The 27,049-nt window shown below is 39.3% G+C and overlaps 1 protein-coding gene across 22 annotated transcripts in view; it reads right to left on the reverse strand.

Moving 5' to 3' along the window:
* Positions 1 to 832: 832 nt before the first annotated feature.
* MAPK10 (mitogen-activated protein kinase 10) overlaps positions 833 to 27,049 on the reverse strand; it is a 299,605-nt gene continuing 273,388 nt past the window's right edge. For 21 of the 22 annotated variants that reach the window (XM_075127486.1, XM_075127483.1, XM_075127492.1 and 18 more), the window contains 3 exons: positions 25,540 to 25,603; positions 23,883 to 23,960; positions 833 to 16,052 (listed from right to left, as the gene is read on the reverse strand). In XM_075127486.1, the coding sequence (XP_074983587.1) occupies positions 15,910 to 16,052; positions 23,883 to 23,960; positions 25,540 to 25,603 (285 nt within the window). In that variant the 3' untranslated portion in view covers positions 833 to 15,909. Of the gene's footprint in view, positions 16,058 to 23,882; positions 23,961 to 25,539; positions 25,604 to 27,049 lie in introns of all 22 variants that reach the window. The other variant, XM_048848073.1, reaches the window with a different exon arrangement.

Genomic DNA, 27,049 nt, shown 5'->3' on the forward strand with positions numbered 1-27,049 from the left:
GCTGCTCCAATGGATGCAGAACAGGGCAAATTCTGAGTCAGACTATTTGCAAAAGCATGACTTTAAAGGGAATGAATAAGGCAAAATGGATTTTGCCTGAGCAGAACACTTGCCCCTAATTCCTCTGGAGGTAAGTTTCTAGTCTGACTGTTTAGCAGCGCTCTCCTTTGGGCAGTGCTTGTTGGATTGAATGTTAATATATATTAAGAGGTGGTGTGTTCCAGTGGATAAGGCACTGAACTGAGACTCAGGAGACCGGGGTTCTAGTCACTGCTCTGTCACTGACCTTTGTGCATCCTTAGGCAATCATTCTGCTGCTCTGTGCCTTGTCTATTTAGATTATAAATTCTTTCTTATAGGAACTGTCTCTTATTATGTGTATGAGCACCATGCACCTAGCACAAGGGGGCCTCAACATTGCTTGGGGCCTCTAGGTGCTGCTGTAATGTGGCCAATACTAATGCCACTCTTGGAAAGGTAGAGGTGGTGCGAGGTCTACATGAAATAATTCACACTGCTTCTGATTTCAAAGAGTTCTTTTTATTTTCAGTCACACACATAGAGGATTTATTCATACACAGTAAATTTAAAATCTCGAGTGTCTTTTTTTTTTCTTTCCATCTAAAAAAATATAATTAGTTCAGGACCGGAGACGCAGGTATGTCATTTCCTGAAGTGATTATACTTTTCTGAAAAGTCCGGTGCTGTTTGGAGCTGGAGTTTGGGCATGGGAAAAAAAGACTGTCAGACTTTTACACTGCACTGCTGTAGAGGAACCGTGCACGTACCTCCTTCTCACACCAGAACAAAATCAGTCACAAACAGTACCAAAAAAAATGAACTTCTATTTATTTTACATAAAGGAATTACATCTAGTCTTAGTAGTTGAACATCCTCTTCCTCCTCCTCACTTGTTCAATCTCCATAAGATTCTAACGCTAATCCCACCTGCTTTATTTGGACAAAACTCCTGCCGGACGTAAAGCAGGAGTTTTGCCTCACTGAGGAATGCAGGGTTGGGCCTAGGTTAGTGTTGTTGTTAAAGTGAGTTCCATACAGCAGCAATGATTGTAGTTAGTGTAGGAGCTTTGCTTTCCAAACAAGTCCCTAACTCTAAACTACCTGGCATCCACGCATGAGATAAGGAAGAAAACATAATGCATTGTTTGCTAATATACATGGCTTCTGCAGTAGTTGTTTTCGGTGGGAGTGATTTCATTCTCGGGGGTCAGATGTGAAAGGGAAAAGGTTTATTTTGGGGGCACTCCACAATTTATTACCCTCCTGTTAGTTAAAATTGCCTTTCAGTCAATGTTTTAAATCCTGCAGGCCTGAAGAATGGCATTTTCTTTTCCAGCCTTGAGAGCTGCCTGCCTCAGTCTTCTGTGTTTAAGGGGATGTAAGTCAAAGTCCTGGGAGTTGGTTAAAACAGGCCTGGTGAGAGACTTAATGTAGAATTCTGCCAGCTAACCAAAAGGTCACACTAAAATTCCATGTGAAAACAATGTTGCATTTTCTGTTGCTCAGTGATGGACGTGACAACTAGAACAAAAAGCATCAATCAAATTATGCATTTGTAAATTCTGAAAACGAGTGCCAAGCCTAAGTAACTGTGGCCAGGACACTGTGCTGAAGCAAGTCACAGCAGAGAAACTCCCCCAGGTTATGGAAGGCGGAACAGGTGCCATGGCCTGCAGCTTTCCTCTAGTGCAGGGGCTTGGCATTTACAGATTCACACTCTGTGTGAACTCATCGGCTGTTCTTTCGACATGCCTCCCCTTACTCCTCTTCCCTCCTTTAGAGGAGGGAGAACAACCAGTGAAGGGGCAGCACATTGTAGGGGAAAGAGAATCTCCTGGCAGAGGGTCTCCAAACCTGGCCCTCCGCCAGCACAGGTGGTGGTGTGGAATTCCACTTAGGATCTGGGCTGCAAGTAGCAGTTTAATTTTTTTTTCAAGCATTTTCCTGTATGAAGACAATTTCCAATCGGAATATGTTGCTTTGTCCCACTGTGCTGATTTAATTTGGTATCTATTAACACAGTAATGATTATAATGAAATCATTTCCTACTGACGTGACTCTCAGGTGTGCATCCATCAGTTTGCAATGCTAAACGTACCACCAGCTACAAAATTGCTTATAATGACAGAGTTGTTCTGACTGGCTGATCAGCATGCTATGAGGTACCAGTTCATTAATTTATGTAAATCACATGGCTTGGCTGAAACTATTGTTCAACACTCATTATAGCCTACTTCATTTTCTTCCCTTATGAAGGTTTAAGCAATAGCAATAAAGCTACTGCGCTACATCTATTATTACAAATGAGACAGTTGCATTCCTGGAAAAATAAAAAGAATGACTCTATGCCTTGTGCATTGTAATACCCTTGAATTATGGTTCTATAACTCCTAACCATTCATTGTGCCTTAAAAAGTGCACTGAAATTACGTACAGTAAAATCTGAACAAGACACCCTAATTAAGAGGCAGCCTCCTGTGTTGAGACCACTCCCAAATACCTTGGGCCTAAGGTCATCCATCCCCATCCTATCTGAAAAAAGAAAAGGCTGCTACTCTGAAACCAGTCATAATATCCCTTGTGTCAATACTGGGGTGTGTGTACCACGCTTCCCAATCAGAATAGGCATGTATTGCACAAATTTTCACGTGTATAAACCATGCCACGAGGCAGTACAGAATCAGGTCCCTTAAGACCAATTCTGCACTACCTTCTAACTGACTTTTGCCATCTCTTTGGACAATGGCTTAAGACAGGTCTTATTGTATTTCACATACTGTGCATTTCTCGATAATGTAAATAATGATACCGATTGCATTTCAGGAAAGGTGTTCCGATATTGAAAGGGAAAAAATGTGGTAGATCCTCAGTTCTTTATTAAACTAGCAGATAACTGGCATTTAGAGAAATGCATATGCTTAAATTTCTCATTCAAGAGATGACTGAATTGACACTATTTTACAGAAAAATTGGCTTGGCAAATAATCTCCATTTACTTAGAAAACAGCAGAAACTCTATAGCTCATTCTTCAATTTCTTGGTGCTATGTATTACCCTAAATCCTATTCCACTTGATTTTTTTCTGCAAAAGTAACATAACATGCTCTTGCTCTCATTCACACTGTGATGTCACTGTTCCTTGCATATTACCCTTATAGCATGTATGTCAGTAATTCAGAGGAATTATATCCTCCTTGCATGTTCTTTGCTATAAAATGCAAATTCATTAGTTCCTCAGAGCAAGAGTATAAGGTTGATACAAATATGACTTTTCTTGGGGGACATCTGCTCTAAACAATGTATCATGGATTTGAGTATAATCACAATTAAAAAAAAAAGCCTTCTGACAGGGCAAAATGACTTCCTTAATCAGTAAGTGTTATACTACATTGTCATCTTTTAAAGAGAATGCATTGATCTTATTTTTACCTACTGTATATATGATGTAATATCTCTTACTGGAGTGTTCTACTTACAAATAGAAGACATGAAATTAACTTTATGGAGAGACTGTCATAAATTTTGCTATGCTAGGGAGCATTAGGGTTGTGTAGATGATCATACTAACCTCACTGAGCCCTTAAGATTTAAATAGAGAATGATTAATCAGAAGTGATTTGGAAATATGTAGGTTCTTTGGAACACCAGGTAGTTGAAACTATTCCAATTCGATAGGTGGGTATAACTTATCAAAGCTACATCACACTCTCTTTGGACCTTATTCTGCCACTCTTATGTGAATGATACTAAAAGGGACCATTTACAGATGAAGATATTAATTAGCATGGTGACAAAGTTAGACCCTCTCTGATGGCAGCTCCCAGCACTGCCAAATTGCAGTTTGTTTCTGGATTACCTGACAGATGTACCACATCAGAGAGATAATTTCATTATACACCAAACTGTATATAGTAGTTACTTCAGAAAGTAGTTACTTCAAACATATAGTATTTTGGATCTATGCTTCCTCTGAGAGAACTCACTGTGTATTAATTTACTATACTTGAAGGCTGGACCTAATGGTAGGGTTTCATCATACATTATATTTTTGGGAAGCACCAAGAATTACAGCTAAATAGGTAATTTTTCTCCAAAGTTAACAGTTGCAATAGATCCCTCACTTTCTACTACGTCAGCAACCTTATGCAGTGTGGGTGCAAATAGAAAGCATATACCCAAGGGTAGGAATCCACTAAATAACTGATTTTAGATGGTAAGAATTACAGGTAGATAACTTGCTTTTGTTTGGGAAGTAGGCTGTGTGTTAAACATACTTTAAATGGGGTTTTCAGCAGGGGTCTACATAATTACAGCATTCTCCAGTTGCTTTTACTGTATCAGGGCTCATTGGGGTTATATTTTATTTCATGTACGCTCTTACAGAGTCCACTGATATGAAACCCCATGGAAACATGAAAGAAGCAAAGACAACAACGTGAAGGTGGGGAGAAAGCAATGTAGCTATGCCCCCGGGAAATAATTCCCCTTTCCTATATTACAGCAAACCTAAACCACCAAGCTATCTGAAAGAGAGAACAATGCAAGCGTGTCATCTCCATTTTGACACATTCATTTTCTTGTGTGGAGGTGAGTTTCATCAAACTAGTCTCACGCTTATCAGCGGTCGGTACCAGTTGGAGAAACCCTAGTGTGTAAATGAACATACTTTCTTCCAACTTTTGAGGGATTTTAGGCACAGGCTTCAAATGATTTTCACAGGACTCACCATGGCTAAAATCCCATACAATGCTTTGAAAATGTATCTGCCAGTGACACTTCTGAAGGATCCATCTGAGTTTTTCCTGCATTGTCTTCCCATGGAGAAGACACAACTCACGCCATACAGGTAACTGGCAACTGTTTTTTTTTAAACAGCAAACTTGCTGCAGAAACGTGCTTGTTCCAAGAAAAGCAGTATTACCTGAAATGTCCATGAGCATCAAGAACATGATAAACTGCCCAGTTTTCACAGAGTAGGGGAAGAAATGCAGTACAGAACTGATAGGAGCACTGGTTTGGTTTCCAGTGATGCCTTCAGCACATTCTTGCCTTTAGATGATGATCTTGCTTCACCTCATGTTCCTTCACTTGTGTTCTTCTAAAAGAGGTTATACATACAACTTTACAAGGCCACAATCAGAAGAGTAATGTGAAAACTGCAGTCATAGGAGAAGTAAGTTTTAACTCCCTACAGTAATACAAACCAGCATCGGCAGGGAATAATTGGGGAATATTCTTGGTTGTCAACTCTGCCCTGTCCAGCTCTAAACCCAGTGTGTGCTATGTCCACTAAAGGGTTTGCAATTAAAACAATACCACAGTCAACTTGCTGAAAGAGATGCATTGCAAATCTGGAGTGGAATCTTTCTCCAGGTCCCTGAGCTCTGGCTTCATTGTGTGTCACAATGGCACCAACACATTTTGTGCATTAAAGGGTAGTGGCTGTGCCCATGTAGATTGCATTGTATGCTGCACTGTTAAAGATGTTAGGGGGCGACACTTCTGTTATTCCGTCCATGTCACTAACACCAGAAAAGGAGAAAGGGTAGTTAACACTCATTGCAACAATTCATTCCCTAAGTTTTAGCAATCCTACATTTTGCTGCTGGTGAGTGAAAGATTGTAGTGACACTGTAATTTTATTGCCTCTGCCATTAACATACTCATTCCATTTGAACTGATCATGCAGGAGGTCCGCAAGATAAAAGCAAGCAGCTCAGTAGTGCTGCCACTTGTCCAACTGGAATCACCAACTGTGAGTGTTGCTGAATTATCCAGGCAAGTTGAATTTGCCTCTCTTTTGGAGTGGGGAAGAGGATGAGAGGGTCTACAGTGCCAGAGAGAACACAAGGGGTAAGTGCATTTACGCTTAAATAACATGCACTGACCTTTCAGGAAACTGAATACAAAAAGCAATCCTCTGCCACTGCTAAGAACCCACACGATATGTCATTGGGCTTGAGCTGAAGTTTGACCAGGGCTCTGTCTTAGAACTCCAAAGTTCACAATATTTAGATATAGGGTTTCATTTCTCACTAGGTGCAGCGACTTTAAATAGCAGTCCCTCTCTTTTTCTTAGTCCTCCCACTTCTGGCTAGGGGCTCTATGGAAATTAGCAGTTTTGCTTTTTAGAAAGGTTTTATGCAAACTCTTCATTTAAATTTCTCTTTGTTCATGCTCCCTTAAATTGGGGTTCAAATCATGCAGGATTGAGTCTGATTGTTTTACCTGAAACATAGCCTGTCCTTATGTAAACCTTACAGCAAGAGCTGCAACCAGGACAGTTTATGATAGGTTTGCTAATACAGTGTTTGGGGTCATTAAAAAAATCAATATTCTACAATAAAGAGTGTAGGTTCACTCTAAATTTGTTTCAGGTTAGACTCAAGTCTTGTTTTGTTTGCGTTTTTTTAACCTCATTGGCAAACCTGGTCCACATTTGATTTGTAGGGACCCCGCAAATCTCTCCACCTGGCTTGGGGTCTCATCAGAGTTCAGCCCACTAGTAATTCTTTTCCCTAGTTTTAGGATAAGGCAGTAGGGCTGAAGCTGAAAAGATAAGATCTGGTTTTGGAGAATGTAAGGCAAATAATCCTGATGCCTCCTGGCATAAATTGATCACCAAGAAGAACTGTTTTCTGCACCATCATATATACTGCGGCACATTGAGGGGTGTTTTCCACCGCCTGATGCCTCAGGGACTGATCCCTGTCACATACTGGACTCAATGGTCCAATTCCACTTCATTTGTGCTTCTTCAGATGTTAGGCAGGAATTGATGACAGTGTGGTATTTTCATGGCACCTGCAGATGATTTCTTGCCCATATCTATATAGGACTTTTCCCCCCTAACATATGTCAATCAGTGAGTAGATGACCTTAAAAGATTTTCCACCCCACACATCCCCTAAACAATTGGTTGTTCCTGGAAAATGAAAGAGAATGATTTCAATGTCTGCCTATATAGTTTGTAGAGAAACAAGATGGATGAGTTAATAGCTTTTTATTGGACCAACTTCTATTGGTGAAAGAGACAAGCAAGAGAGCTTTGTGTAGCTAGAAAGCTTCTCTCTCACCAACAGAGGTTGTTCTAGTAAAAGATATGACCTCACCCACCTTGTCTCTCGAATATCCTGGAACCAAAATTTAGTTTGTATTAAGATGAGATCATACATTTTCTACCTGCATCTCACATCAGCCAGAGCTGGAAGTTGTTAACCATCTTGAAATTCCTTTCACAATCCTCCTTTGAACGGGAAAAGTTTTAGATGCTCAAATCATTTTTTCCACATTTACAGTATCTCACTGCAGAGCCGAGAACCAGCTGCTCCCTATAAGGAGACTTGGCACAAGCATTCAGAAAAGTAGCTATTTTTTTCACTGGCCCAGTTACTATTATATACAAATGTGTGTCCTGCTGGGATATGGACAGAGCCTTCAACGGAGGCATCAACAAGACAAACAATAATTAATCCTTCCCCGAGGCCCATTTTAAAATATGACAAATCCATTACGAAATCACTAGTAATTAAACCAACTAAACTTGCTCACAATGCACCATATACACTAAGAGACCCATAATCACATCTTCTTGAAGACATGCTAGCTAAGCGCTTCAAGCTGTGCAGTTAGTAGGAGAGTTCAGAAGAACATTATGATTAAAAATCATGACCATCTGCTGGAGAAGGCACAGTGTATTAACCTAAAATGGAGTTAATGCTTTATTTGAATTGGTTTGAGGAAGGTCTTAGCTAGAGAGCAGTTTAATTGGAGAATGTGTTTTTTCTAAAAAATAGTATAATGCTACCCCCAAAAGAAAAGGCTTGTGCCATTAGTAATATGGAGAAAGCCAAAATGACTGGTTGTTGGCCACAGTTTCCATCTACAGGACCATCAGGCTTTAGTTTCCCATCACACCAATGGACTGAAGCCATACCAAACGTCTAAGATGAATTAAAACCTGCACTAATATGCTTAATCCAGCCTTACATTCTCCTCATGAATTTTTGCCAGGCACAAAATTTACTTGCTGATCTTAATCCCAATGATTATACCGCTCTCTTTCCTATGTGCTCTGAACAAACGGACAGGTAAAGTTTTGCCTCATTTCTATAAATGCTATTCAACATAGATTATTTGCCATAACCAATCTTTCTATAACAAACCACTTTTCACCAAAATAAGTGAAATTAAAAGTGAGACCAGCAGACTAAAGAACTGAAATTTCAAGTTAGAGGTCTATTATTTTAAACTGCTTGAACCACAGCTCCCTATAAAGGTCAATGGGCATTATGTGATATCCAACAGCAATGGCCAGATCCTGATCTAGAACCACTATAATTTAGGATTCAGGGTTTGTTTGAAGTAAAAATATGGCTAGTGTGTGGATTTGGATTCAGAGATCTCATGAAGTGTTCTCACAAAGATTTTTACTTCTATGCTGGAGAGGTGCAAGCCTCACAAAAACTCTGTGTTGGAAGATTTCAAGTACATTTAAATGGAAAATATTCCCACCACCCCGTTCCATTTTGGAACCAAAATCTTATAAAGGTGTTTGGAGCCTGGGTTTTAAATCCAAATTCTGCAGCAAATCAATGGGGTTTGAATTAAATGTTTTAGTTTTGGCCCATTTCTTTGCATGAAAACTGGAAGAAGAATAGACCACAATGCTCACCTGGTTAGTGTAGGGGACTCAGCTCTGCATAGCCTAATCACATCACTATCTTAACACAAAAATACATTTGAATTCCTTGCTTATCACTGATTTACAACAGTAATGTTACCCAAACCCCACTCTTTTCTATTCTGCTCCTTAAAGGCATTGAAGTAAGTTGAGAGTTGCTTTAGGCTGATTTTTATCTCCATAAGTTAATAAGGGGTGAAGGAAAGGGGGCAAGAAAACAGAGAGGGCTGTATGTTTGCCTCACTATGTTTGCCTTTTCTTATTTCACCCACCACATGAAGATCAAATAGGATTTCCTGGATAAAACTATTTTAATTAAATTAGTATAGAGCTAGTTCTTAAAGAAAGCAACCCAAACATTCCTTATTGGAACAGTCTGTCTTGACATACATACATGTTCAGTCGGTGAAATACACCCCTGTGCAGAGAGCTCTTAACAAGGCCTCCACAACACTAACTCCTCAAAGTAGGGCATAAGTAAAGCACAGGCCTCATACAGGTGCCCTGAGGAGGAGTGAAGTTCACTCATTGGCCACAGCTTCTTCACAGGTAAGGAGGGTCCCATTCTGTAAAATTCAGCAGCTTTCCTAATGTACAGTCACAGAGGTGCACTTGGGGCTTCACACACATTTGTGTAAATAAAGTATTTCATTTGAATCCTGACCTTACATGACTTGGTGCTCTCAAAGTCTCACTGAAGTTAATGAGTGCAGAAGACATGCATAATGAGGTCCTATATCAATATGGTTTACTACACTGTGTTATTTATCTGGAACACTAAAAACCAACTAAACAGAAGCAAATCAGTACACCAGTGAAAAGTATCTTCACGAGAAGAACTCAGACAAGATTTTCTTTTGACATGAAGGGGGAAGGAAAGTCCTTTCTGCTTTTAATAACTCAAAACTATCGATGAATGAAGCCAAAGCCAATATGGGGCCCTTACACCAACCAGAGGGAACATAAAAGGGGAAAAAAGAAAATAATATAAGGAGGGGGAAATGGTAATATTTTCAGTTTATCCATGCTTAGTGGTTCTGGCTACCGCTTCAAAGTTGGATATTTATCCCCCAGTCTTCATGCTGAACTTTTATTGGCTTTGTGGTTTTTTTAATCAACACTTATATGTTACAGTCCCTAATGTCAGTTATACTTTGAAGTCCACTCATGTAGGTCTACAGGCAGGTGTCTTATTACAGAATGGACGTGGCAAGGTGAACAGTTCATTTTCCTAGTTAGGTTTTGGAGATGCTGTTGTTTAATATATACTGGCCGTAAGTCCCACTTAATTTACTAAATATACATCATTCTTTATATACACAAGCCCCTGGGATCTTCCTTCTCAGTACCTGCCTGACCAAGGAAATAGCCAGAGGTCAACTACATTTAGGCATACAGTGATCTTTTTTTTAAAAGATCCAACAAGACGAGGTGGTGAATTATTACATATTAGTTACAGAGAAGAATAGAATCAGTTCAGCTATTTACATTGTAAATATCTGGTTTTCTAGAAGAAAAGGATGGCTCTGTTCAGTGGAAATTAGCGAAGAGAACAGGTGTGGCTGTCTAAACTGATAAGCACAATGAGGGTATTTTAGTTTCCAAAGTGGCCAAGTCTTACTTGAGTATATACTTTTCAGCCTCAGCTGGAAATGACTCACTTGGCCTTGGCAGGAGTTTTCAATGTTCTTTTTGCAGACTTGGACCTTCTCCAAAAGCCTTAACCTGACATTTGTCAACGAGATTGAACAGAAATGAGGTTTAAACAATTCAGCTCTTGCAATCAATACCAAATTAAAAAAAAGAGATATTAGGTCTTACTGACAAGTTCCTAATATATCTCATGGATTCCACTAAACTACATTGGACAGAGTTATTTTCCAACTCCTCAAAGATGACAAACAATTTTTTTTCTAATTAAGACATTACATAGTTGTGGAATATTCAAATCTGCTGAACATTGTTTTTTTGTTTGTGCAGGGGGTATATTTATTTAAAGTTCATCTTCAGCCTGCCACAAGTTAATGGTATCCTTTGAAAACTGATGTAAATTGAAACAAGCACAACTATCAGATTCTTGAAGATGCAAGGTTTGATTAAGTTTACAGGGTCATTTTCCACATTAAGAAATTTGGATCAAATATTAGTATATCACGAAGAACCTAAAAACACACACCCACTCGTGCACGCAGAAAAAATACAAACCTAAACACCTAACTCACACTTGTGTTTGCCTGACTATTTAACAAAAATCTAATTCTTTCCCAACAGGTTTTCATTCTGTGTTCCTCTCCTCAGAAACAATAAAGAGTATAGCTGGGTTGAGAATTTTAGAGATTTTGAAAATTTGTCTTGTCCCAAATAGGGAAAATCTTGAAAAATTTCTGCAAACTGATCATAATAATACAAAGCAGATCAGGTCAACTTGGGACTTGTGCCAATTTCAAAACCTTTTTCTCCCTCCAAATTTTTTCAAATTGGAAGCTTCATCAAAACCAACCCTGTCTCACGAACAGTTTGGGTTCTGATGAATCAGCATGTTCAGATGAAAAAAAATTGTTGTTAGAAAACTTCCAACGAGCTCTACTCAATGGTATCAACTTGGATGGGATTTAATGAAGGGACAGTATTATGGAAATTGTCCTCAGGGCACTAACATAAGTCTAGCTTCTTCAGTAAGCACCAGGTAACAGCCTGAAGGTGAAACCACATACGGGAGCCTCAGCTTGGCTTGTAAATTGAGCAAAGTGAGTGGTACTGTCACAGCATCATCTGATCTAGCCAATGTTGCCACCTCTTGGAGTTACAGATTTATGCCATGAAGAAAAGAATTTCAAAAGGAAAAATTCACTGAATGAGGGATGTGTTCGTCATCTAGGTTCTGTTTCTGATCAACAAAATAAGCTACCCCAAGTGTACTTCCACACCATGTGATGTAGGATTCTACTGAACTTGAGGTTACATCAGGCATCCCATGTAAACTAGAATAATTCAGAAGAAGAATGTGAGTTGCAAACATCTCAGCGTTGGACCAACTTAAAGAAATACTTTAATTGTCTAAAGATACTTTACAGTCCTCATGGAATGTTTCTTTAGAATTTATTGAAACCAGTAGGGCACTCTGGATATTATCCTTTATGGAGATTTAGTGAACCAATCTTTAGAATCCTATAGCAGAAAATTATACCTCTATTTAAATTCTATAGGCTGGTGATAATTTTCTGTTACATTCTATATTTTTCTATAAGGGAAATGATTAGTCAGTCATGCATTGTGGGTGTTGCATAACCAGAGCAAGCCTAAAAAGAAACCACTCTTCCAACAGCCATCAAGTTTGCAGGAGCAAGGTTAATCTCCATACCAATAGCTAGATCTGCATAACCATCTGTTTATTTCAACCTCCTTCTCGTTCAAACAAGGAAAAATATCAGTCTCTTAGAAGCATTAGTACACTGTAATTCCTGTAGGGTTCTCATATCATCCAGAAACTTAGGAAGATGCCCCTGAAGATGTAGTAGCCCCATTGGAAAGGTTCTTCAATCATTTCCTCCTTTTACAGTTTCTTAAAGTGACTTTAACTAGTGTTCAGAACAGAGATTGGCAATCACCTTACTCTGCCAGTGGCTATCAACATGATTTAAGGAAGTCACTTAAGGGCAGGTATTTAAAGGTTTCAGAGACCTGAAGATGCAGATAGGTGCCTAGTGGATTTTTCGAAAGCACCTAGGCACCTAACTTCAATGGAAGTCAATGACAGTTAGGTGCCTAGTGGGATATTTCAAAAGTGCATAGGTTCCTATCAGCAGCTTCAGGCATTAAATCTAGCCCTTAGCCAGAATGTGTCTCATTCTTTCCATTATTTTAGCTGTAAAGCACTTTGAAAGCATATAAGTGCGAGGTATTAATTAATATTATTAAAAACAGAGGTAGATTTAAAAATCACTTGCAAGAGAGAGAATAAGAGCAACCATCATTTCATGCCGGCTACAATATTGAACTAATGAGGAAAAGGCTTGAAACACCGATGTCTGGAACTTCTAGAAGCTATGAAGGTTTTTATCTATCCATAGGTATTTACAGAGCATGAGTCACTGTAGTTTCTAGTTGATCGGTACCTGTATTCCTTTAGGTTACATGCTGACAGCATCAACTTCCTGAGCCAAGGGAAAATGAATGATACTATTCAGGTTTGAGGGGTTGTTACTCCAGCTCTGACAGATCCGACAAGGTCTATTGCTCATTTGCTGATAGCTTTGTCCAGGGTGGAGAGCCTTGCACCCTTCAAAGAGCAGAGCTGCCCAAAAGGAAGATTGACAAATTTAAGGATAAAAAGAAATGCTATGATTGTTTACTTAGGCCACAACTCAGCAAAGCACTTAACTATGTTCATCCCTATTCAGCAAAGAACTAAAGCATATGCTTAATTATAAGTAAATCCCATTGACCTGTGTGTGACTTAGGCACATGCATTGGTGTTTTGATGAATCAGGGCCTTAGATGGGCATTTAGATAAACTGTATTCTCTATCTTAGGGATTCCTAGAGTGCCAATCGCTGGGACGTCTTTTATGGTGCCCGCACCCCTTTTCATCAGCCCAGGGGAAAATGAATTGTACCGCACAGGAGAGTGGTCACTGTTCTAGTTTTGACAGATTAAACTTGGGAGAGTTTCCACACACTTTAAGTAGCTCTCTACGAAGGACTTCCCAGACATTGTTCCGAAAGTCTATGGCATGGTTGTGCTTAGTTGTACTCATTTAATAATCTGTCACTCCAAGAGGCTCACCCTTTTTTCAGTTGAGAAGACAACCTAAAATGGAGGTGAATTCTCTATATTTTACTAGTGTTAACGTATGATGCTTGAAAGCTGGAGCTGATAACTGCTATTATTGCTAGGGAATCCCCCTCAGTGTTATTGCTTTTGACACACCTACAATGCATTGTGGTATCCCTTTAAACACTTTCACGAGTATTTGCATTCACCTGAGGCTGGATTAAGGTCATGTTGCTAAACGATGATTTGATGTTTCATGGCTTTAAGAGAGAATATTGCTAAATCTATTAGCAGTAGTGATTTATTGTTTATACTTATTGCTTTCACACCTACTGCTGAAACTGAGTTTTTTTGAAAAATTACATACATAATTTTGTTTTCAATATATGAAAAAATGTCATGGAAAAAAAGCCACCAAAACATACCTGGGGAAAAATTACTTTATAGTGTAATTTCAAGACCACTCAGAGCTACTAACTCTGAGTTTACATTACATTTATTCTTTATTTTTATTTTACATACTTGAGTGGAAGCTTTATTGTTTGCTTTTTACTTTGGACAAAATCTCAGTTGATATTCAGATATTTTCCCCAGTTTAGGGATGGCAGATTTGTCAACTGTCCAATCAAATATTTGTAGATTCAAAAATTGTCATACATTACAGTTAACTAGAATAAGCTATTTAAATTAACTTTTCCTGCCATTTGGATGAGGCATACATTACAGATGGCACAGCACATTTGGATAAGAGGAGAGAGATGTGAACCCTAGAATCCTGGCTAAATTCCAACTCAGACAGTTGCATTTTGCCTACCTAAAATTCTCATTGCTGTTTTAGGAGGAAAAACAGTTCTTCAGTTGCCCTAAACAATTGTGTCGTGTTGCTGTACGCTGTTAAAAGACCTGACACTACTCTCTGCTGCAAGTCCAAAGTATTATTATCCATCAAAATCCAATTGATATTTACTCAATATTGGCTTCTTTGAAATATGCAAAAGCTGCCTGAGATCCTGATTGTTACACTCTCAGCTTGGCTCCTGGCTGTTAAATAAAGGCAAAGCATATTAAATGTATGAGAATATTTGACCATTCAATTTACTAACCTGCTAGGTGTAGCCCAGTTGATGAAGCACTTTGAGGAATCAGCTGATTTGTCACCGGGGGGCGGGGGGGGGAAGGCTGAAACGAACTATAGAATCAATGATGTCCAAGTAATGTAATTCCCACAAGGGAAATTATTTAAAGGGAATTCAACTCCTTTGCAGCAACAAATACCTAGAGAGGGAGTAGACTGCAAACATCCCTTGTCTGCAATCCTGGCTGACCAAGCACCTAGTCATAAATGATACATAAAAATTGTGTACATCCTTCTTGTTGTTATCTGAGCCTATCCCCCACATTTTAGCCCCTAACACACACATACACATTATAATTAACAATGATAAGCCTATCTATAAGCTAAGAAAAATAACTCACTGTATTATCACTATGAAAAGTGTGTCTCTGAAGTCCTTGTGGGCTGAGATATTAGGTATTCACAGGACAACTCCTCCATCCTCAACCCCAACAGCTCCCAAAGATAGATATGCTTCCTTTTAACCTGGTCCTAGCTCATATCTGTGCTAAAAATCAAAGCAACAAATGTTAGCATGCACATTTTCCTTGTAAATCTCCATTCCGTGCATCCTCCGTACAAACCAGTATTATTAAAAATATATATATCAGTTGAAATTGGGGTGCTACATCTTCAAGGGTCTGAGAGAGCTCAGGCTTGACTTATTATTTTTGCTTTTACAAATCTTATCTGATATACAACTTAATGAACAAACAGAACAGATTATATACTGGCAATATGTTACAGATGTTCACATGAAATGGGCCAATTAGTTCTAGAGTGCACACTGCATATCTGTATATAATGTATAGAGATACACAGTTGCACAAACTATCATACACATTTGTGTATGTTTGCTGTACAGGTACTGAGATAAATGTGTGTGTATCTATATCTAAGTGGCCAGAAGTAGTAAAATAGATTAGCAAGATAGTGAAATCAGATACACACACATACATATGTAGAGTGGCTACTGCACACCTTGTCATGCCAGTGTGAAAAAGGACAGTTGCAGGTTGCTGGTTTTGCAGCCATTAATTTTACATTTCATGGGGAAAAAAAGGCTTCTTTAATTCCCTTTTTTTTCAGTAAGCATCATTGGAAGAAGACCAAAGCAGAGCAACTATAAGTTAAATATATACTTGAGCTTAGCTGCATTACATAACTCTGTAGGAGAAGCAGGCTGAAAAGGGTTTTGTTTCATTTAAATCTTTATCTTTTATTTCTCTTCCTTTCCATCGTTTATTCTTGTTATTATTTTCCCCCTAAATTGCCTCATCTTCTGAAGAACGTTGGGTTTCGCAGGCAGGCGGCTAGTCACCTGCAACAACCGAGGGGTCCTGCAGAAGCTTCCAAGCTGCTGTCGGTGTCAGATGCCAGGGTTTGGTCAGTGGACATGGAGGAGATGTCGTTGACAGATGAGGATGGAGGGAGGCTTTCGCTGCTGTTCACTGCTGCACCTGTGCTAAGAAAATGAACACCAATGTGATTAAACCTGAAACCCAAGGAATCCTTGCAACTTGAAGACAAATGAAGCATTACTTGTTGCAACAGGGATTTGGAACACACACCATTTTAAGCAACAATGGAAGGTCAACAAAAATAGGCCAAGGAAAGCCCAATCCTGGAGTCATACAGGTCGATGGAAGTTTAGCTACTGACTTTGATAGCAGTAAGACTCGGACCATAAAGCTTCCTTTTCCAGCCTCAAGTTCTAGTCTTGACTAACATTTTAAACTACAGAAGTTTTGGTGGGAAACTTCTACCTCATGAGGTTGTTTTGAATAAAATCCATGTTGCATTTCTTATAAAGTAACTTCACTGATGTATCCTCTTAGAGCCATGAAAAAAATCAGGCTAGGGGCTTGTGGTCCACTGAAATTGAGCCTGAACAGACTGCAGGAGGAATTAGTTGAAGCTAAATTAGCCCCCATTGTATTGTATGTAGAGCTGGGGTTATTTTTTTCAACGTGCATTACTTTCCGTTTATCCACGTTAAATTTCATTTGCCATTTTGTTGTGCAATCACTTAGTTTTGTGAGATCTTTTTGAAGTTCTTCACAGTCTGCTTTGGTCTTAATGATTGTGAGCAGTTTAGTATTGTCTGCAAACTTTGCCACCTCACTGTGAGAAGGTCACTCAGATGATCCTATTTACCCTTCCGTATAGTAAGAGATCAGAAGGAGTCACCCAATGAAATTAAAAAGCCACAACTTTAGCACTGCTAAAAAGAGTAATTTTTTTAAAAACAATGCATAATGATCCTAAGGAACTCACTTCCACAAATATTATTGAGGGGAGAAGGTTAATGGGATTCAAAAGAGGATTAGACAGGCATCTGACTACTAAGAGAGGTCATGTTCACATTCGAGAGGATATAAATGTGTACGGGCAACAAATCCTCATGCTTCAGGTCATAAGTCAACCTCTACTAACTCCCTGGGTTAGGAAAAAAACATCCCCAGTGGGCATGTTAATGAATAAACAAGTGCATGTGACATAGTAGACCTAAATTATGCAGAGGCATGCAGATTTTAAAGCAGACAGCAAATATATCAGAAGAACTTCCCTTTTTCATCACGTAAAGGGAATTGCCTGCACATTTTATACCACATTCAGCAAGAAAGACGACATTCTCCATTGATATACAACAAACAAGTTGGATTTGCATTGCAAGGAGAGAAATGCTGCTTTCTGATGCCTTCCACACCACTGCATCCATATTCTCTGCATTAGTTCCTACTGCATACTCTAGGGCAATGGGGCATATTTGGAATGTTTTCACACCAATGCTAGGGCAACTCCAGTACCCTGAGAAAAATGATCTACTAATGCAGAAGATCATGCTCTGTAGCATTTTGGAAAAGAAAGCTAGCTGTACCTATCAAGAACAGCTTGCCTTTAAATAAATATTAATTTTGTAACATGTCCACGGTCAGCACAAGAAGGGATCTTCTCCCAGCACTCCTCAGCACCAGATACAGATATCTAATATGCTCACCCCACTGCTTTGTAGCAAGTAGCTAGGTTTTACATTTCTGAGTTAGCAAATTGTTTCTTGGGTCACAGTTCTTATGTGCAAACAAGTCAAATGCCTTCTTGCAAGGCAAAAATTCCAGTTAGAATTCAGATCCTGATATTCCTTCTCATACTTCTGGTTCAAAATGTTATTATGAATATTGACTTGTAGACCCTATAGCCAATATATGAAAAACAAATCAAAACCCCTTCACTTGGGAGAATGCATTCCGATCTGGACATTGACTACACATTTTGTCTTTTAGATCACTGGTCCAGGGGCCAGTGTTTGGAAACATTTACTGTCCTAAAACATAAGTGCTAGATTGCCAAAGGGGTTCTAACCTTGGCAAATCACAAGATATCATACCTTAACAATCATGTCACTCTGGTTACACTCTTGGTTTTTTATTTCCATTTGAATTCCAAATTGATTTCAACAGCTGATATCACACAAAGATTTATGCTTTAAATCTCTTTAAAGCTAGGATGATAAACAGATTTTTTTTTAAGATATAAGTCCCTGGGGCTTCTAATTGTCTTTGAGTTCTAGATACTGTGGTACCAGCTAAATTCATGTCAGATTTCCAGTGGGAGAACAAAAGCAAGATGATAGTGAGCATGACTTCATTTTAATGCCTTTAATGCAACCTTCCAGGAAGCGGAATAAATGCTTTATACTATTGGAAAGCCAGGACTCCTTGTTTTCCAATCATGACTCAGTATGACTCAGCATTGATGTTGATCCATATAGATCTGACATACCGGCCCATAAAGACAATTTCAACCTTTCTGTACCTTGCTGGGGAGGGGAGGGCATTGTGCATCTGAGGTGCAAGAAGAAGGGGGGCCCTAAGGGTATTACAGCAAGCTCCATGATCTGGGAGGTAACAGGAAAGCTACAGATCTAAAGACCTTGCACTGCAGGTTTGCCAGATCACAGTGCTAGGGAGAGGAGCAACTTTCATATCTTGCTGGAGCTTTCCACAAAGTTGCATGCTAGACTGTGTGTCTGGCTCCCTTAGAAGGTAATGAGAAGACCTATCAAACATTTGTGGAGGAAGGGACATCAAGCCTTATGTCTGGGGCTTTATGCCACTTTCCAGAGTACGGTTATTTCAACCAGGGGTTCTATTTATAGCCACATACAGAGATGTCTCAATGTTTCTCCCCTGGCTTCCTTCTCACCAGCCACATAGCTGACTGGAAACAATTGGACTACAACTTCCTTCAGCCACCACAGTGGGTTTCAATCTTAATCCCCCTCACTTACAACACCGGTGAGACGACACAATACAGAATGCAAGAGAGTGATTGATACATGGTTCCCAACAGAAACTTGTTTCTTTTTAGGCCTGGGCCTAAGACCCTGACAAAGCCTACCAGACCCAAATCTCACAGTTCTCTAATCAGGCAAATATGCATTTATTTTAAGGGGATGGGAATAAAATGCTGCTTTTCTGCCTTGTAGTTGACATACAGTAAGATATGCTTCATATTTGAGACCAAATACAAACTGACACTCATTATTGTTTCTATGATTATTCACGCCTCTCTTTATTAATGGAGAAATATTTAGGGGTTGTGGTGGATAATTAGCTGAATATGAGCTCCCAGTGTGATGCTGTGGCCAAAAGAGCTAATGGAATCCTGGGATCCATAAACAGGGGAATCTCAAGTAGGAGCAGAGAGGTTATTTAACCTCTATATTTGGCACTGAAGCAACAGTTGCTGGAACACTGTGTCCAGTTCTGGTTTCTACAATCCAAGAAGGATGTTGAGAAATTGGAGATGGTTCAGAGAAGAGCTAGGAGAACGATTAAAGGATTAGAAAAGATGACTTATAGTGATAGACTCAAGGAGCTGAATCCATTTAGTTTAACAAAGTAAAGATTAAGGAGTGATTGATTAAGTATCCACATGGGGAATATATAATAATGGGCTCCTCAGTCTAGCGAGAAAGGTATAACACAATCTAATTGCTGGAAGGTAAAGCTAGCCAAATTCAGTCTGGAAATAAGGAATACATTTTTTGACAATGAGGATAACCAGTGTAACAATTTACCAAGGGTCATGGTGGCTTCTCCATCACTGACCATTTTTAAATCAAAATTGGATTTTCTAAAAGAGATGTTCTAGGAATTATTTTGGGGAAGTTCTATGGCTTGTATTACACAGAAGGTCAGACTAGATGATCACAATGGTCCTTTCTGGCCTTGGAATCTATGAGTTGACTTTTGTATGAAGCAAAACCAAGTCTTACCCAGCCACTTCTCTATTTATATTTTGTCAAATGACTTCAGAAAAGAGACCTGAGAACTAGGATCTAACAGAAACAAACATCTTGATAACCAGCAGCTATTTTTTATTTCTAAATGGTGCTTTGGATCGCATCATCAGGAAGTTCATGGGTCAATCATACATGACCATTAGTGAATAGGTTATGCTAAAGTAATGACCATTCACTTTCTCTTAAAAACAAAAATTGCTTATAATCTTTAAAGTAATCCATCTAAAACGTCACTATATTTATGGATGTACTAATACAACATGCCTGAACTGACATAACACTAGAAGTATCCATCCCTACATTTTTGTTCTTCAAATATATGTATATTGCAAGCATCAAATCTATCTGAAATTAATTCAGAGACTAAGCATTCAGATTATTCTTCAGGAATTAAAGGAAACCCTGTAAAGGTTCAACTCTGGATTCTAATTAAGGGCAAAATATTTAAAACGTATGTTCCAGATAACTGGGCATGAGAGGACTTTTCTCAACTTCTTTGGGGGGGGAGCTGGAAAAACAAGGACAGATCTCCAGCTAGGCATCATAAAGTTCAGGCCCACTCTGGCACCTAGAAACTAGTTTCGTGAAGGTGGTCAAACAGGACCACACTGTGAGATGTAACCTCTACTCCTGCATTCTTAAAATGGCACATGCATCGTTTTGTACATACAAGAGCCATATTCATGTCGGAAAATAGGCATTTGGAAATGATGCAGTTGTGCATCTAGCTACCTGCTTATTTTTGCGCACAAATAGCCACTTTCAAAATACTCTGCTTGTGTGAGTAAAACAAGATATATAGTCAAGTCTTGGGACCATGTGAAAATTGGACTCTCACTGTCAGGGAGCTGGGTACAGTTTCTGATTCTCTGCCCTAGCCATGGCACAGGTTAGCTGCAAGAGTTAATGGCACAAGAACACTGCTGGATTGCAGGTGGCAAGTGACCTCTTAAAACTGACCACTTATATGCCAGAGTGCTCCTCATTTTAATAAGAAACTCCTGGTAGAGAAATCTAAGCAGCCCATGTGTAGCAATCTCCTAGCATGTTCTTTGTGGAAGAGCACAGCAAGGAAGCCAGAGAGTTCCCAGGCACATGCAGGCTGCCAGCCAAGATATGATGTGACAAGGTTTCTTCTGAAATATAAATATTTCAATGAGGTATGAAACATCTGGATTTATCTGTAACACAGATATATTTAGAGATCCCAAAATGCAGCAAGGTTAAGATTTAAAAAGTAATTAATTCTGACTAATTGCAAAAATGTATACGTATATAAAAAGGAAATGTTTTCAACTATCAATATGCCCTAGCTAACAAGTCTCCAAGAGGTTTCACTAGAGAATGGTTCACAGCATTTACAGCTGTTAAAGGTACTTTTCACTGTGTAGCCAGAAAGACAGCAAATCTTCAGGTGACAAATATACAAGATGCCTTTTGGTTTTGCTTGCAAATGCTAGGGGTCTGACCCTCCACTGATTTTACCTCAGTAGCGTTGTATTAAAATGGAGATTCAGGAAGTTGAAAGGGGAAGCTTGGTGCTTCTATTCTTTGGCAAAACAGCCCTCATTTGCATTGAAAATGAAGGGTGCCTTCATTTGCCAAGAAAGCCATAAACTCTCACACAATTTATATTCTTGTGATCAATAAATTACGAACACAAAAACAGAAGTGCCCTTGAGGGAAATCTACCAATCTCAACGGGGCTATCTTATCAAGACCTCAAAGTAGAACTTCAGTGGTGCATAAACCTTGTACTGGCCCTCTGCACAGTGCTGGATTCCACCCACAATGCACACTTTGGTAGACAGCACTTGCTAAGGAAATCTGCCCCATTCTGTTCATATCTTAACACCTACACAGTGTGTTGAGGCTGCTCTCCTCCATAAATCACTGCCTAAATGAACTGGATGACTAGGCAGGGCAAAATCCTCCGCCAATGTAAATCGGCACAGCTCTGTTATATTAAAAGGAACTAAGCTGACTTACATTAGCTGAGAACCTGGCCCACACAGTGCAGCCTTCCTTTACTCAGAACTGTGGTAAGAAGTGCAAATAATCAGGCCCCAATTACTGAATATGCATCAAAGGTGTTTTTTCAAATCCTCCTCAATCTGCCTAATCAAATCCAATTTTCACCAGGATGCTCAAAAGCTCAACTACTTTATGAGGGCTATTTTCTTGGGCAAATGTCTTTCTAGCCTTAGCACATTTTGGTATTTGATTTGCTAACTAATAAAATTTTAAAAGTTTTTTTGTTATAAAGGTAATGTTTCCACCCTGCTGTACCCTGGTCCTCAAAATTGGCAGATTTGTTTGTCTTCATATTTTTAATAAAATTAAAAATATATCTTTCAGAAACAGAGGCCTGAAAACCTGGGAAGTTAGTGTTTCCACAAAACAGGCTCCCCTCCCCACATTCGATTTTAAAGTAAGTTGCTACTGTTATTTGACACTGATAATGAAAATGCAATTGAAAGGAGAACGGTGAAAGAAAAACACATAAGAAATTGCAATTTTGCATGCTCAAAAGTGTTTAAGTAAATAAAACAAATCAACAAAAACCTTCTGCATAGAGGAAATGGAAAAGGGAAGAAGTTCAGTTTTCTTTTTATGCAAACATAATTCTTCGGTTGGCTTAATGAATTAGTTCCCAAAACAAGCAACTACAGTATTATTTGCACATAAATCAGTATCAAGCACTGCTCTTTAGCGAGCAATGTTAAATTACAAGGACTTATTCAAATACCTGGCAGGCCTTCAGATTTATTTTTTCAGTGACAGTACAATAATTCCCTACGTCAAATCTGCCTGTAATGTACTTCACCAGCTACTCTTCAGCAACACATTGGATTGCCTTTCATATCTTTTTCCTTGTAGCTGAAATCAAGATTCAATAACAGAGCCTAGTATTGCCAGTCAGCACTGTATTGACTTATCACACTTACATCATGTTTCCCTGAGTTCCATCGCTGAGTAATGGTGCATCGCATAGTGTCACATTGGGTTAGTTCGCACAAACATTGGCAAGATGAAAGATGGCATGAATATGCTCAGTGCAAACCAGTAAACATACAGGGACACATCACACATTAAGAACCTTTTGATTAAATATGACTTTTCCATATTGAATGGTGAACATCTACTCACAAGAAATCAAAGTGGAGAACACTGCAATTAATGATTAGAATGTATTGAAGGTTGTTTCATGCATAGAAACATTCCTACAGGGATGCAAATACTTTAAATCCAGATGCCTAATGTTTGTCTAAAAATGTATGTCTCCACAGTTACCTGTTTGTGCATACACAATCACCATTGGTATATAAATGCTTGTTTGCATACATGTAGATTTTGCTCATTTTGAGCATATGTATTTTGTGGAGGCAGTTTAGGGATCCTTATGTAAAAATATGGCCCTTCTAGTCTATTTGCTTACCCAATCTCAATCAATATTTCAAATAAAGTGTTTTAACATCATCAGAGTTTCTGAAAGGATCAATTACAGTAGTAGGTCCAAATAGTATGCTTGTGCAGTGTACTTTTATGGACATAGGGCCAAATTCTGTGCTAGAGTAAATGGGCACCAATAGATTGATTTGAATAGGTTTTGCTCATTTACTCATTTAGAAACGTAATGTGTCATCACTGACATTCTTTTTCCTGGTGGTTCTGAAAATATTAACCATTCCCCATCTCCATTTCAACACTGTACAACTATTGTGTTTGTTTAGTCCTTAGAAACGCCAGTGCAGATGAGAACGTGAGTTCAATGTGAAGAAATCCCCAAAATAACCTCAAAACTTGCATGGAATCTAAGCAGCCTATTTTTAAATATTAAAATGACTCGGGAGTTCAGTTAATAGAACAACTCATTATAAGCACTAAATTGTAGAATACATTTTCAGCTTCAGATGTATAACTGCAGCCTCTCTATGCTGCTGTGGAGAACATGTTAAGGTTATTCATTGGGGTTGAGTACCTGAAGGAGAAGGCTGTCCTTTTACTACTCCATTTTTAGTTTTTTCTTCAGAATTCATTACTTCCTTGTAGATCAATTCTGTGAAAGACAATTGATGCCGTTATGAAAGTAGCTAGTTCTTGTGCCCATGAACAACTTAATGCTATAAACTGCGAAATCAGTCACTCTCTCTTCTCTTCCCCCACCAGTTATTCCCCCCTATCCTTGTTCCTGCTGCTGGAGCCATTCAAGCAGTTTTGTCATGTCCTCTGTCACTTTAGTAACAGTGAAAGGAATAGGACTGTTATAACTGAGCTTATGTTCCACGTCTGGCACTGCAAAATAGGCTTGAGCACAGCAAATTCAGTGTGCTGAATTAAGGTAATTTAAGACTCTTCTGTGTACCAAGATTAAGCCACACACACTAGGGAGTTTTAAAACTTTTATGCAATGCATTATAATGATTTAACACTGGCTGCATGGGCCAGTCTTTAAAACATACAAACTGGGAATGAAGCTAAACCTTTCCAGACGATTATGTAATAAAAGAATGTGAGCATTATACCAACATTTTTCCATGCCTGCTTGCTGCCTGTGTAACCATTTCCCATTTGTTTTTGCTTGTTTCTTTTTATTTCTCACACTCAGCCCTCTTTTCCCCTACTTGAGAGGAAGAGCGTTTAAGAGCATTCTACCAGCATTCCACAATCTCATTTTGCCTACTTGAGCTTTAGTAAGTCTTTCCGCTCTATCTATCCAAGTTCGCTTTTTGTGTGTGTGCTTTTTAGACATATATACGAGAGTATAATAGCTAAACTGCTTTGATGTTGCATTATTTATAACTAGGGCTGGGGCACAGTAACTTTAATGCTGTTTATCCTGGGCCAGATTCTGACACCTTACCCCTCTGAATAGTACCTTATTCCACAAATAGTCCCCTTGACTTCCGTGAGTATCAGAATCTAGCCCTTTGGTCTTTGCTAAATAGTACCTGATGTATCAAGCAATAAGAACTATAATGTACAGGGCCTATTTTTGTCATCCTTACTCATGTCACACAAGTAGCCCCCAGGAAATCAATGCATCTATTCACACAGTAAGGCACTACTCAATATAAGTAAAGATGACAAAATCAGGCCCAGTATGAGCAATGCCATGTGGTTTCAAATGAGTATGGCATTCCTTTCCACTTCCTGCCCTGAAATATTGTATAGTGTTAGGGTACTGTTAAAACAACTGTGATTCTCCAAACCCAAGATGGCTGTATTTCAGCAGTGAATGGACTGAATCCCAGGGTTGGTTAAATTTGTAGAGCATCCTTTGGGATGAAATTCACCTGTATGCAGTGGGACCAACATGAGGCTTTATGTACCACTTTAAACCCTATTTAAGACCTATTGCTGGTCCCTTGCATAGGGCAGAAATTTCACCCTATTGAACTATCATCATCAGGCTACGAACTCCTGTAAAACAGAATTTGTTCACAGATCAAATATACTACTTATTGGTGTGGTTTTTAACTCCTTTGGAGACTACAGATGTAACTCTAGAAGCTTCGTCTATATTTACCAACAAAGTATCAGTACACAGGGCTAAACTGACTTCAAAGAAGTTATTCTGGATTTGTACTGCTACATCTGAGTAGGATTTTGTCCATATATCTTTACAATGGGATTACCTTTCCATTCCTCAATCGTATGTTCTCTTTCATCCAGCTGTTTGTCATATATCTGAGGAGGAGGCTGTAGAGTAGAAACAAAGAGAGGTCAACAGGCTATTCCTTTATATTACTAAGTAAATACATAGTAAGAATTTCTGAATGTTTTTATACTTGATTATTAAAGGGCTAAAATTCCTGGAAATCAGCAGCTCATATCAAAGAACCCGGCTGCTTCTTTGCTCATTCCACCCCTCACCTGTAGTAAGTACCCCTACAGTGAATGTATCCTGAAAGCCATGCAATCCTGCCCTGCAGTTATGTTATTCAAATAATCAACACTGGCAGGAATGACGTTGCAGCATCAGCCAAAATCTGCATTCGTGATGCTGGAATGTTTTAACCAGAATACAGTGTTTAAAGGCAAGGCTTCAGGAATTCAGCCAAAAGCAGAGAAGTATCAACTGGGAGTGGTCCAGGTGGCAACAGACCTGCCTTACCTGTGGACTCCACATTTTGATGGATTTGAGAGGCATTCGGGTATGCTGAAAGGCAGCATGGTCTAATAGTTACAGCATGAGACTGGGAACCAGGAGCTTTTGAACTTGACTCTTGGCTCCCTTGATGGCCTTGACAAAGTCATTTGACCTCTCTGCCTCATTTTCCCATCTGTAAAATGGGATGAATAGTACTCACCTGCCTGACCTGAGTGTTGCGCCATGCCATGAAGATTTAAAGTCTGATAAAAATGTGAAATGTTGTCTGAGATTTTTCAAACCCAGTTAGCAGATTTCATCTGCAAACCAAGATGACTTTCATAGAATCATAGAATCATAGAATATAAGGGTTGGAAGGGACCCCAGAAGGTCATCTAGTCCAACCCCCTGCTCGAAGCAGGACCAATTCCCAGTTAAATCATCCCAGCCAGGGCTTTGTCAAGCCTGACCTTAAAAACCTCTAAGGAAGGAGATTCTACCACCTCCCTAGGTAACGCATTCCAGTGTTTCACCACCCTCTTAGTGAAAAAGTTTTTCCTAATATCCAATCTAAACCTCCCCCACTGCAGCTTGAGACCATTACTCCTCGTTCTGTCATCTGATACCATTGAGAACAGTCTAGAGCCATCCTCTTTGGAACCCCCTTTCAGGTAGTTGAAAGCAGCTATCAAATCCCCCCTCATTCTTCTCTTCTGCAGGCTAAACAATCCCAGCTCCCTCAGCCTCTCCTCATAACTCATGTGTTCCAGACCCCTAATCATTTTTGTTGCCCTTCGCTGGACTCTCTCCAATTTATCCACATCCTTCTTGAAGTGTGGGGCCCAAAACTGGACACAGTACTCCAGATGAGGCCTCACTAATGTCGAATAGAGGGGAACGATCACGTCCCTCGATCTGCTCGCTATGCCCCTACTTATACATCCCAAAATGCCATTGGCCTTCTTGGCAACAAGGGCACACTGCTGACTCATATCCAGCTTCTCGTCCACTGTCACCCCTAGGTCCTTTTCCGCAGAAAAGTGTGACTTTAGGAA

This window comes from Caretta caretta, chromosome 4, assembly GCF_965140235.1.
Source record: "Caretta caretta isolate rCarCar2 chromosome 4, rCarCar1.hap1, whole genome shotgun sequence".
NCBI lineage: Eukaryota > Metazoa > Chordata > Testudines > Cheloniidae > Caretta > Caretta caretta.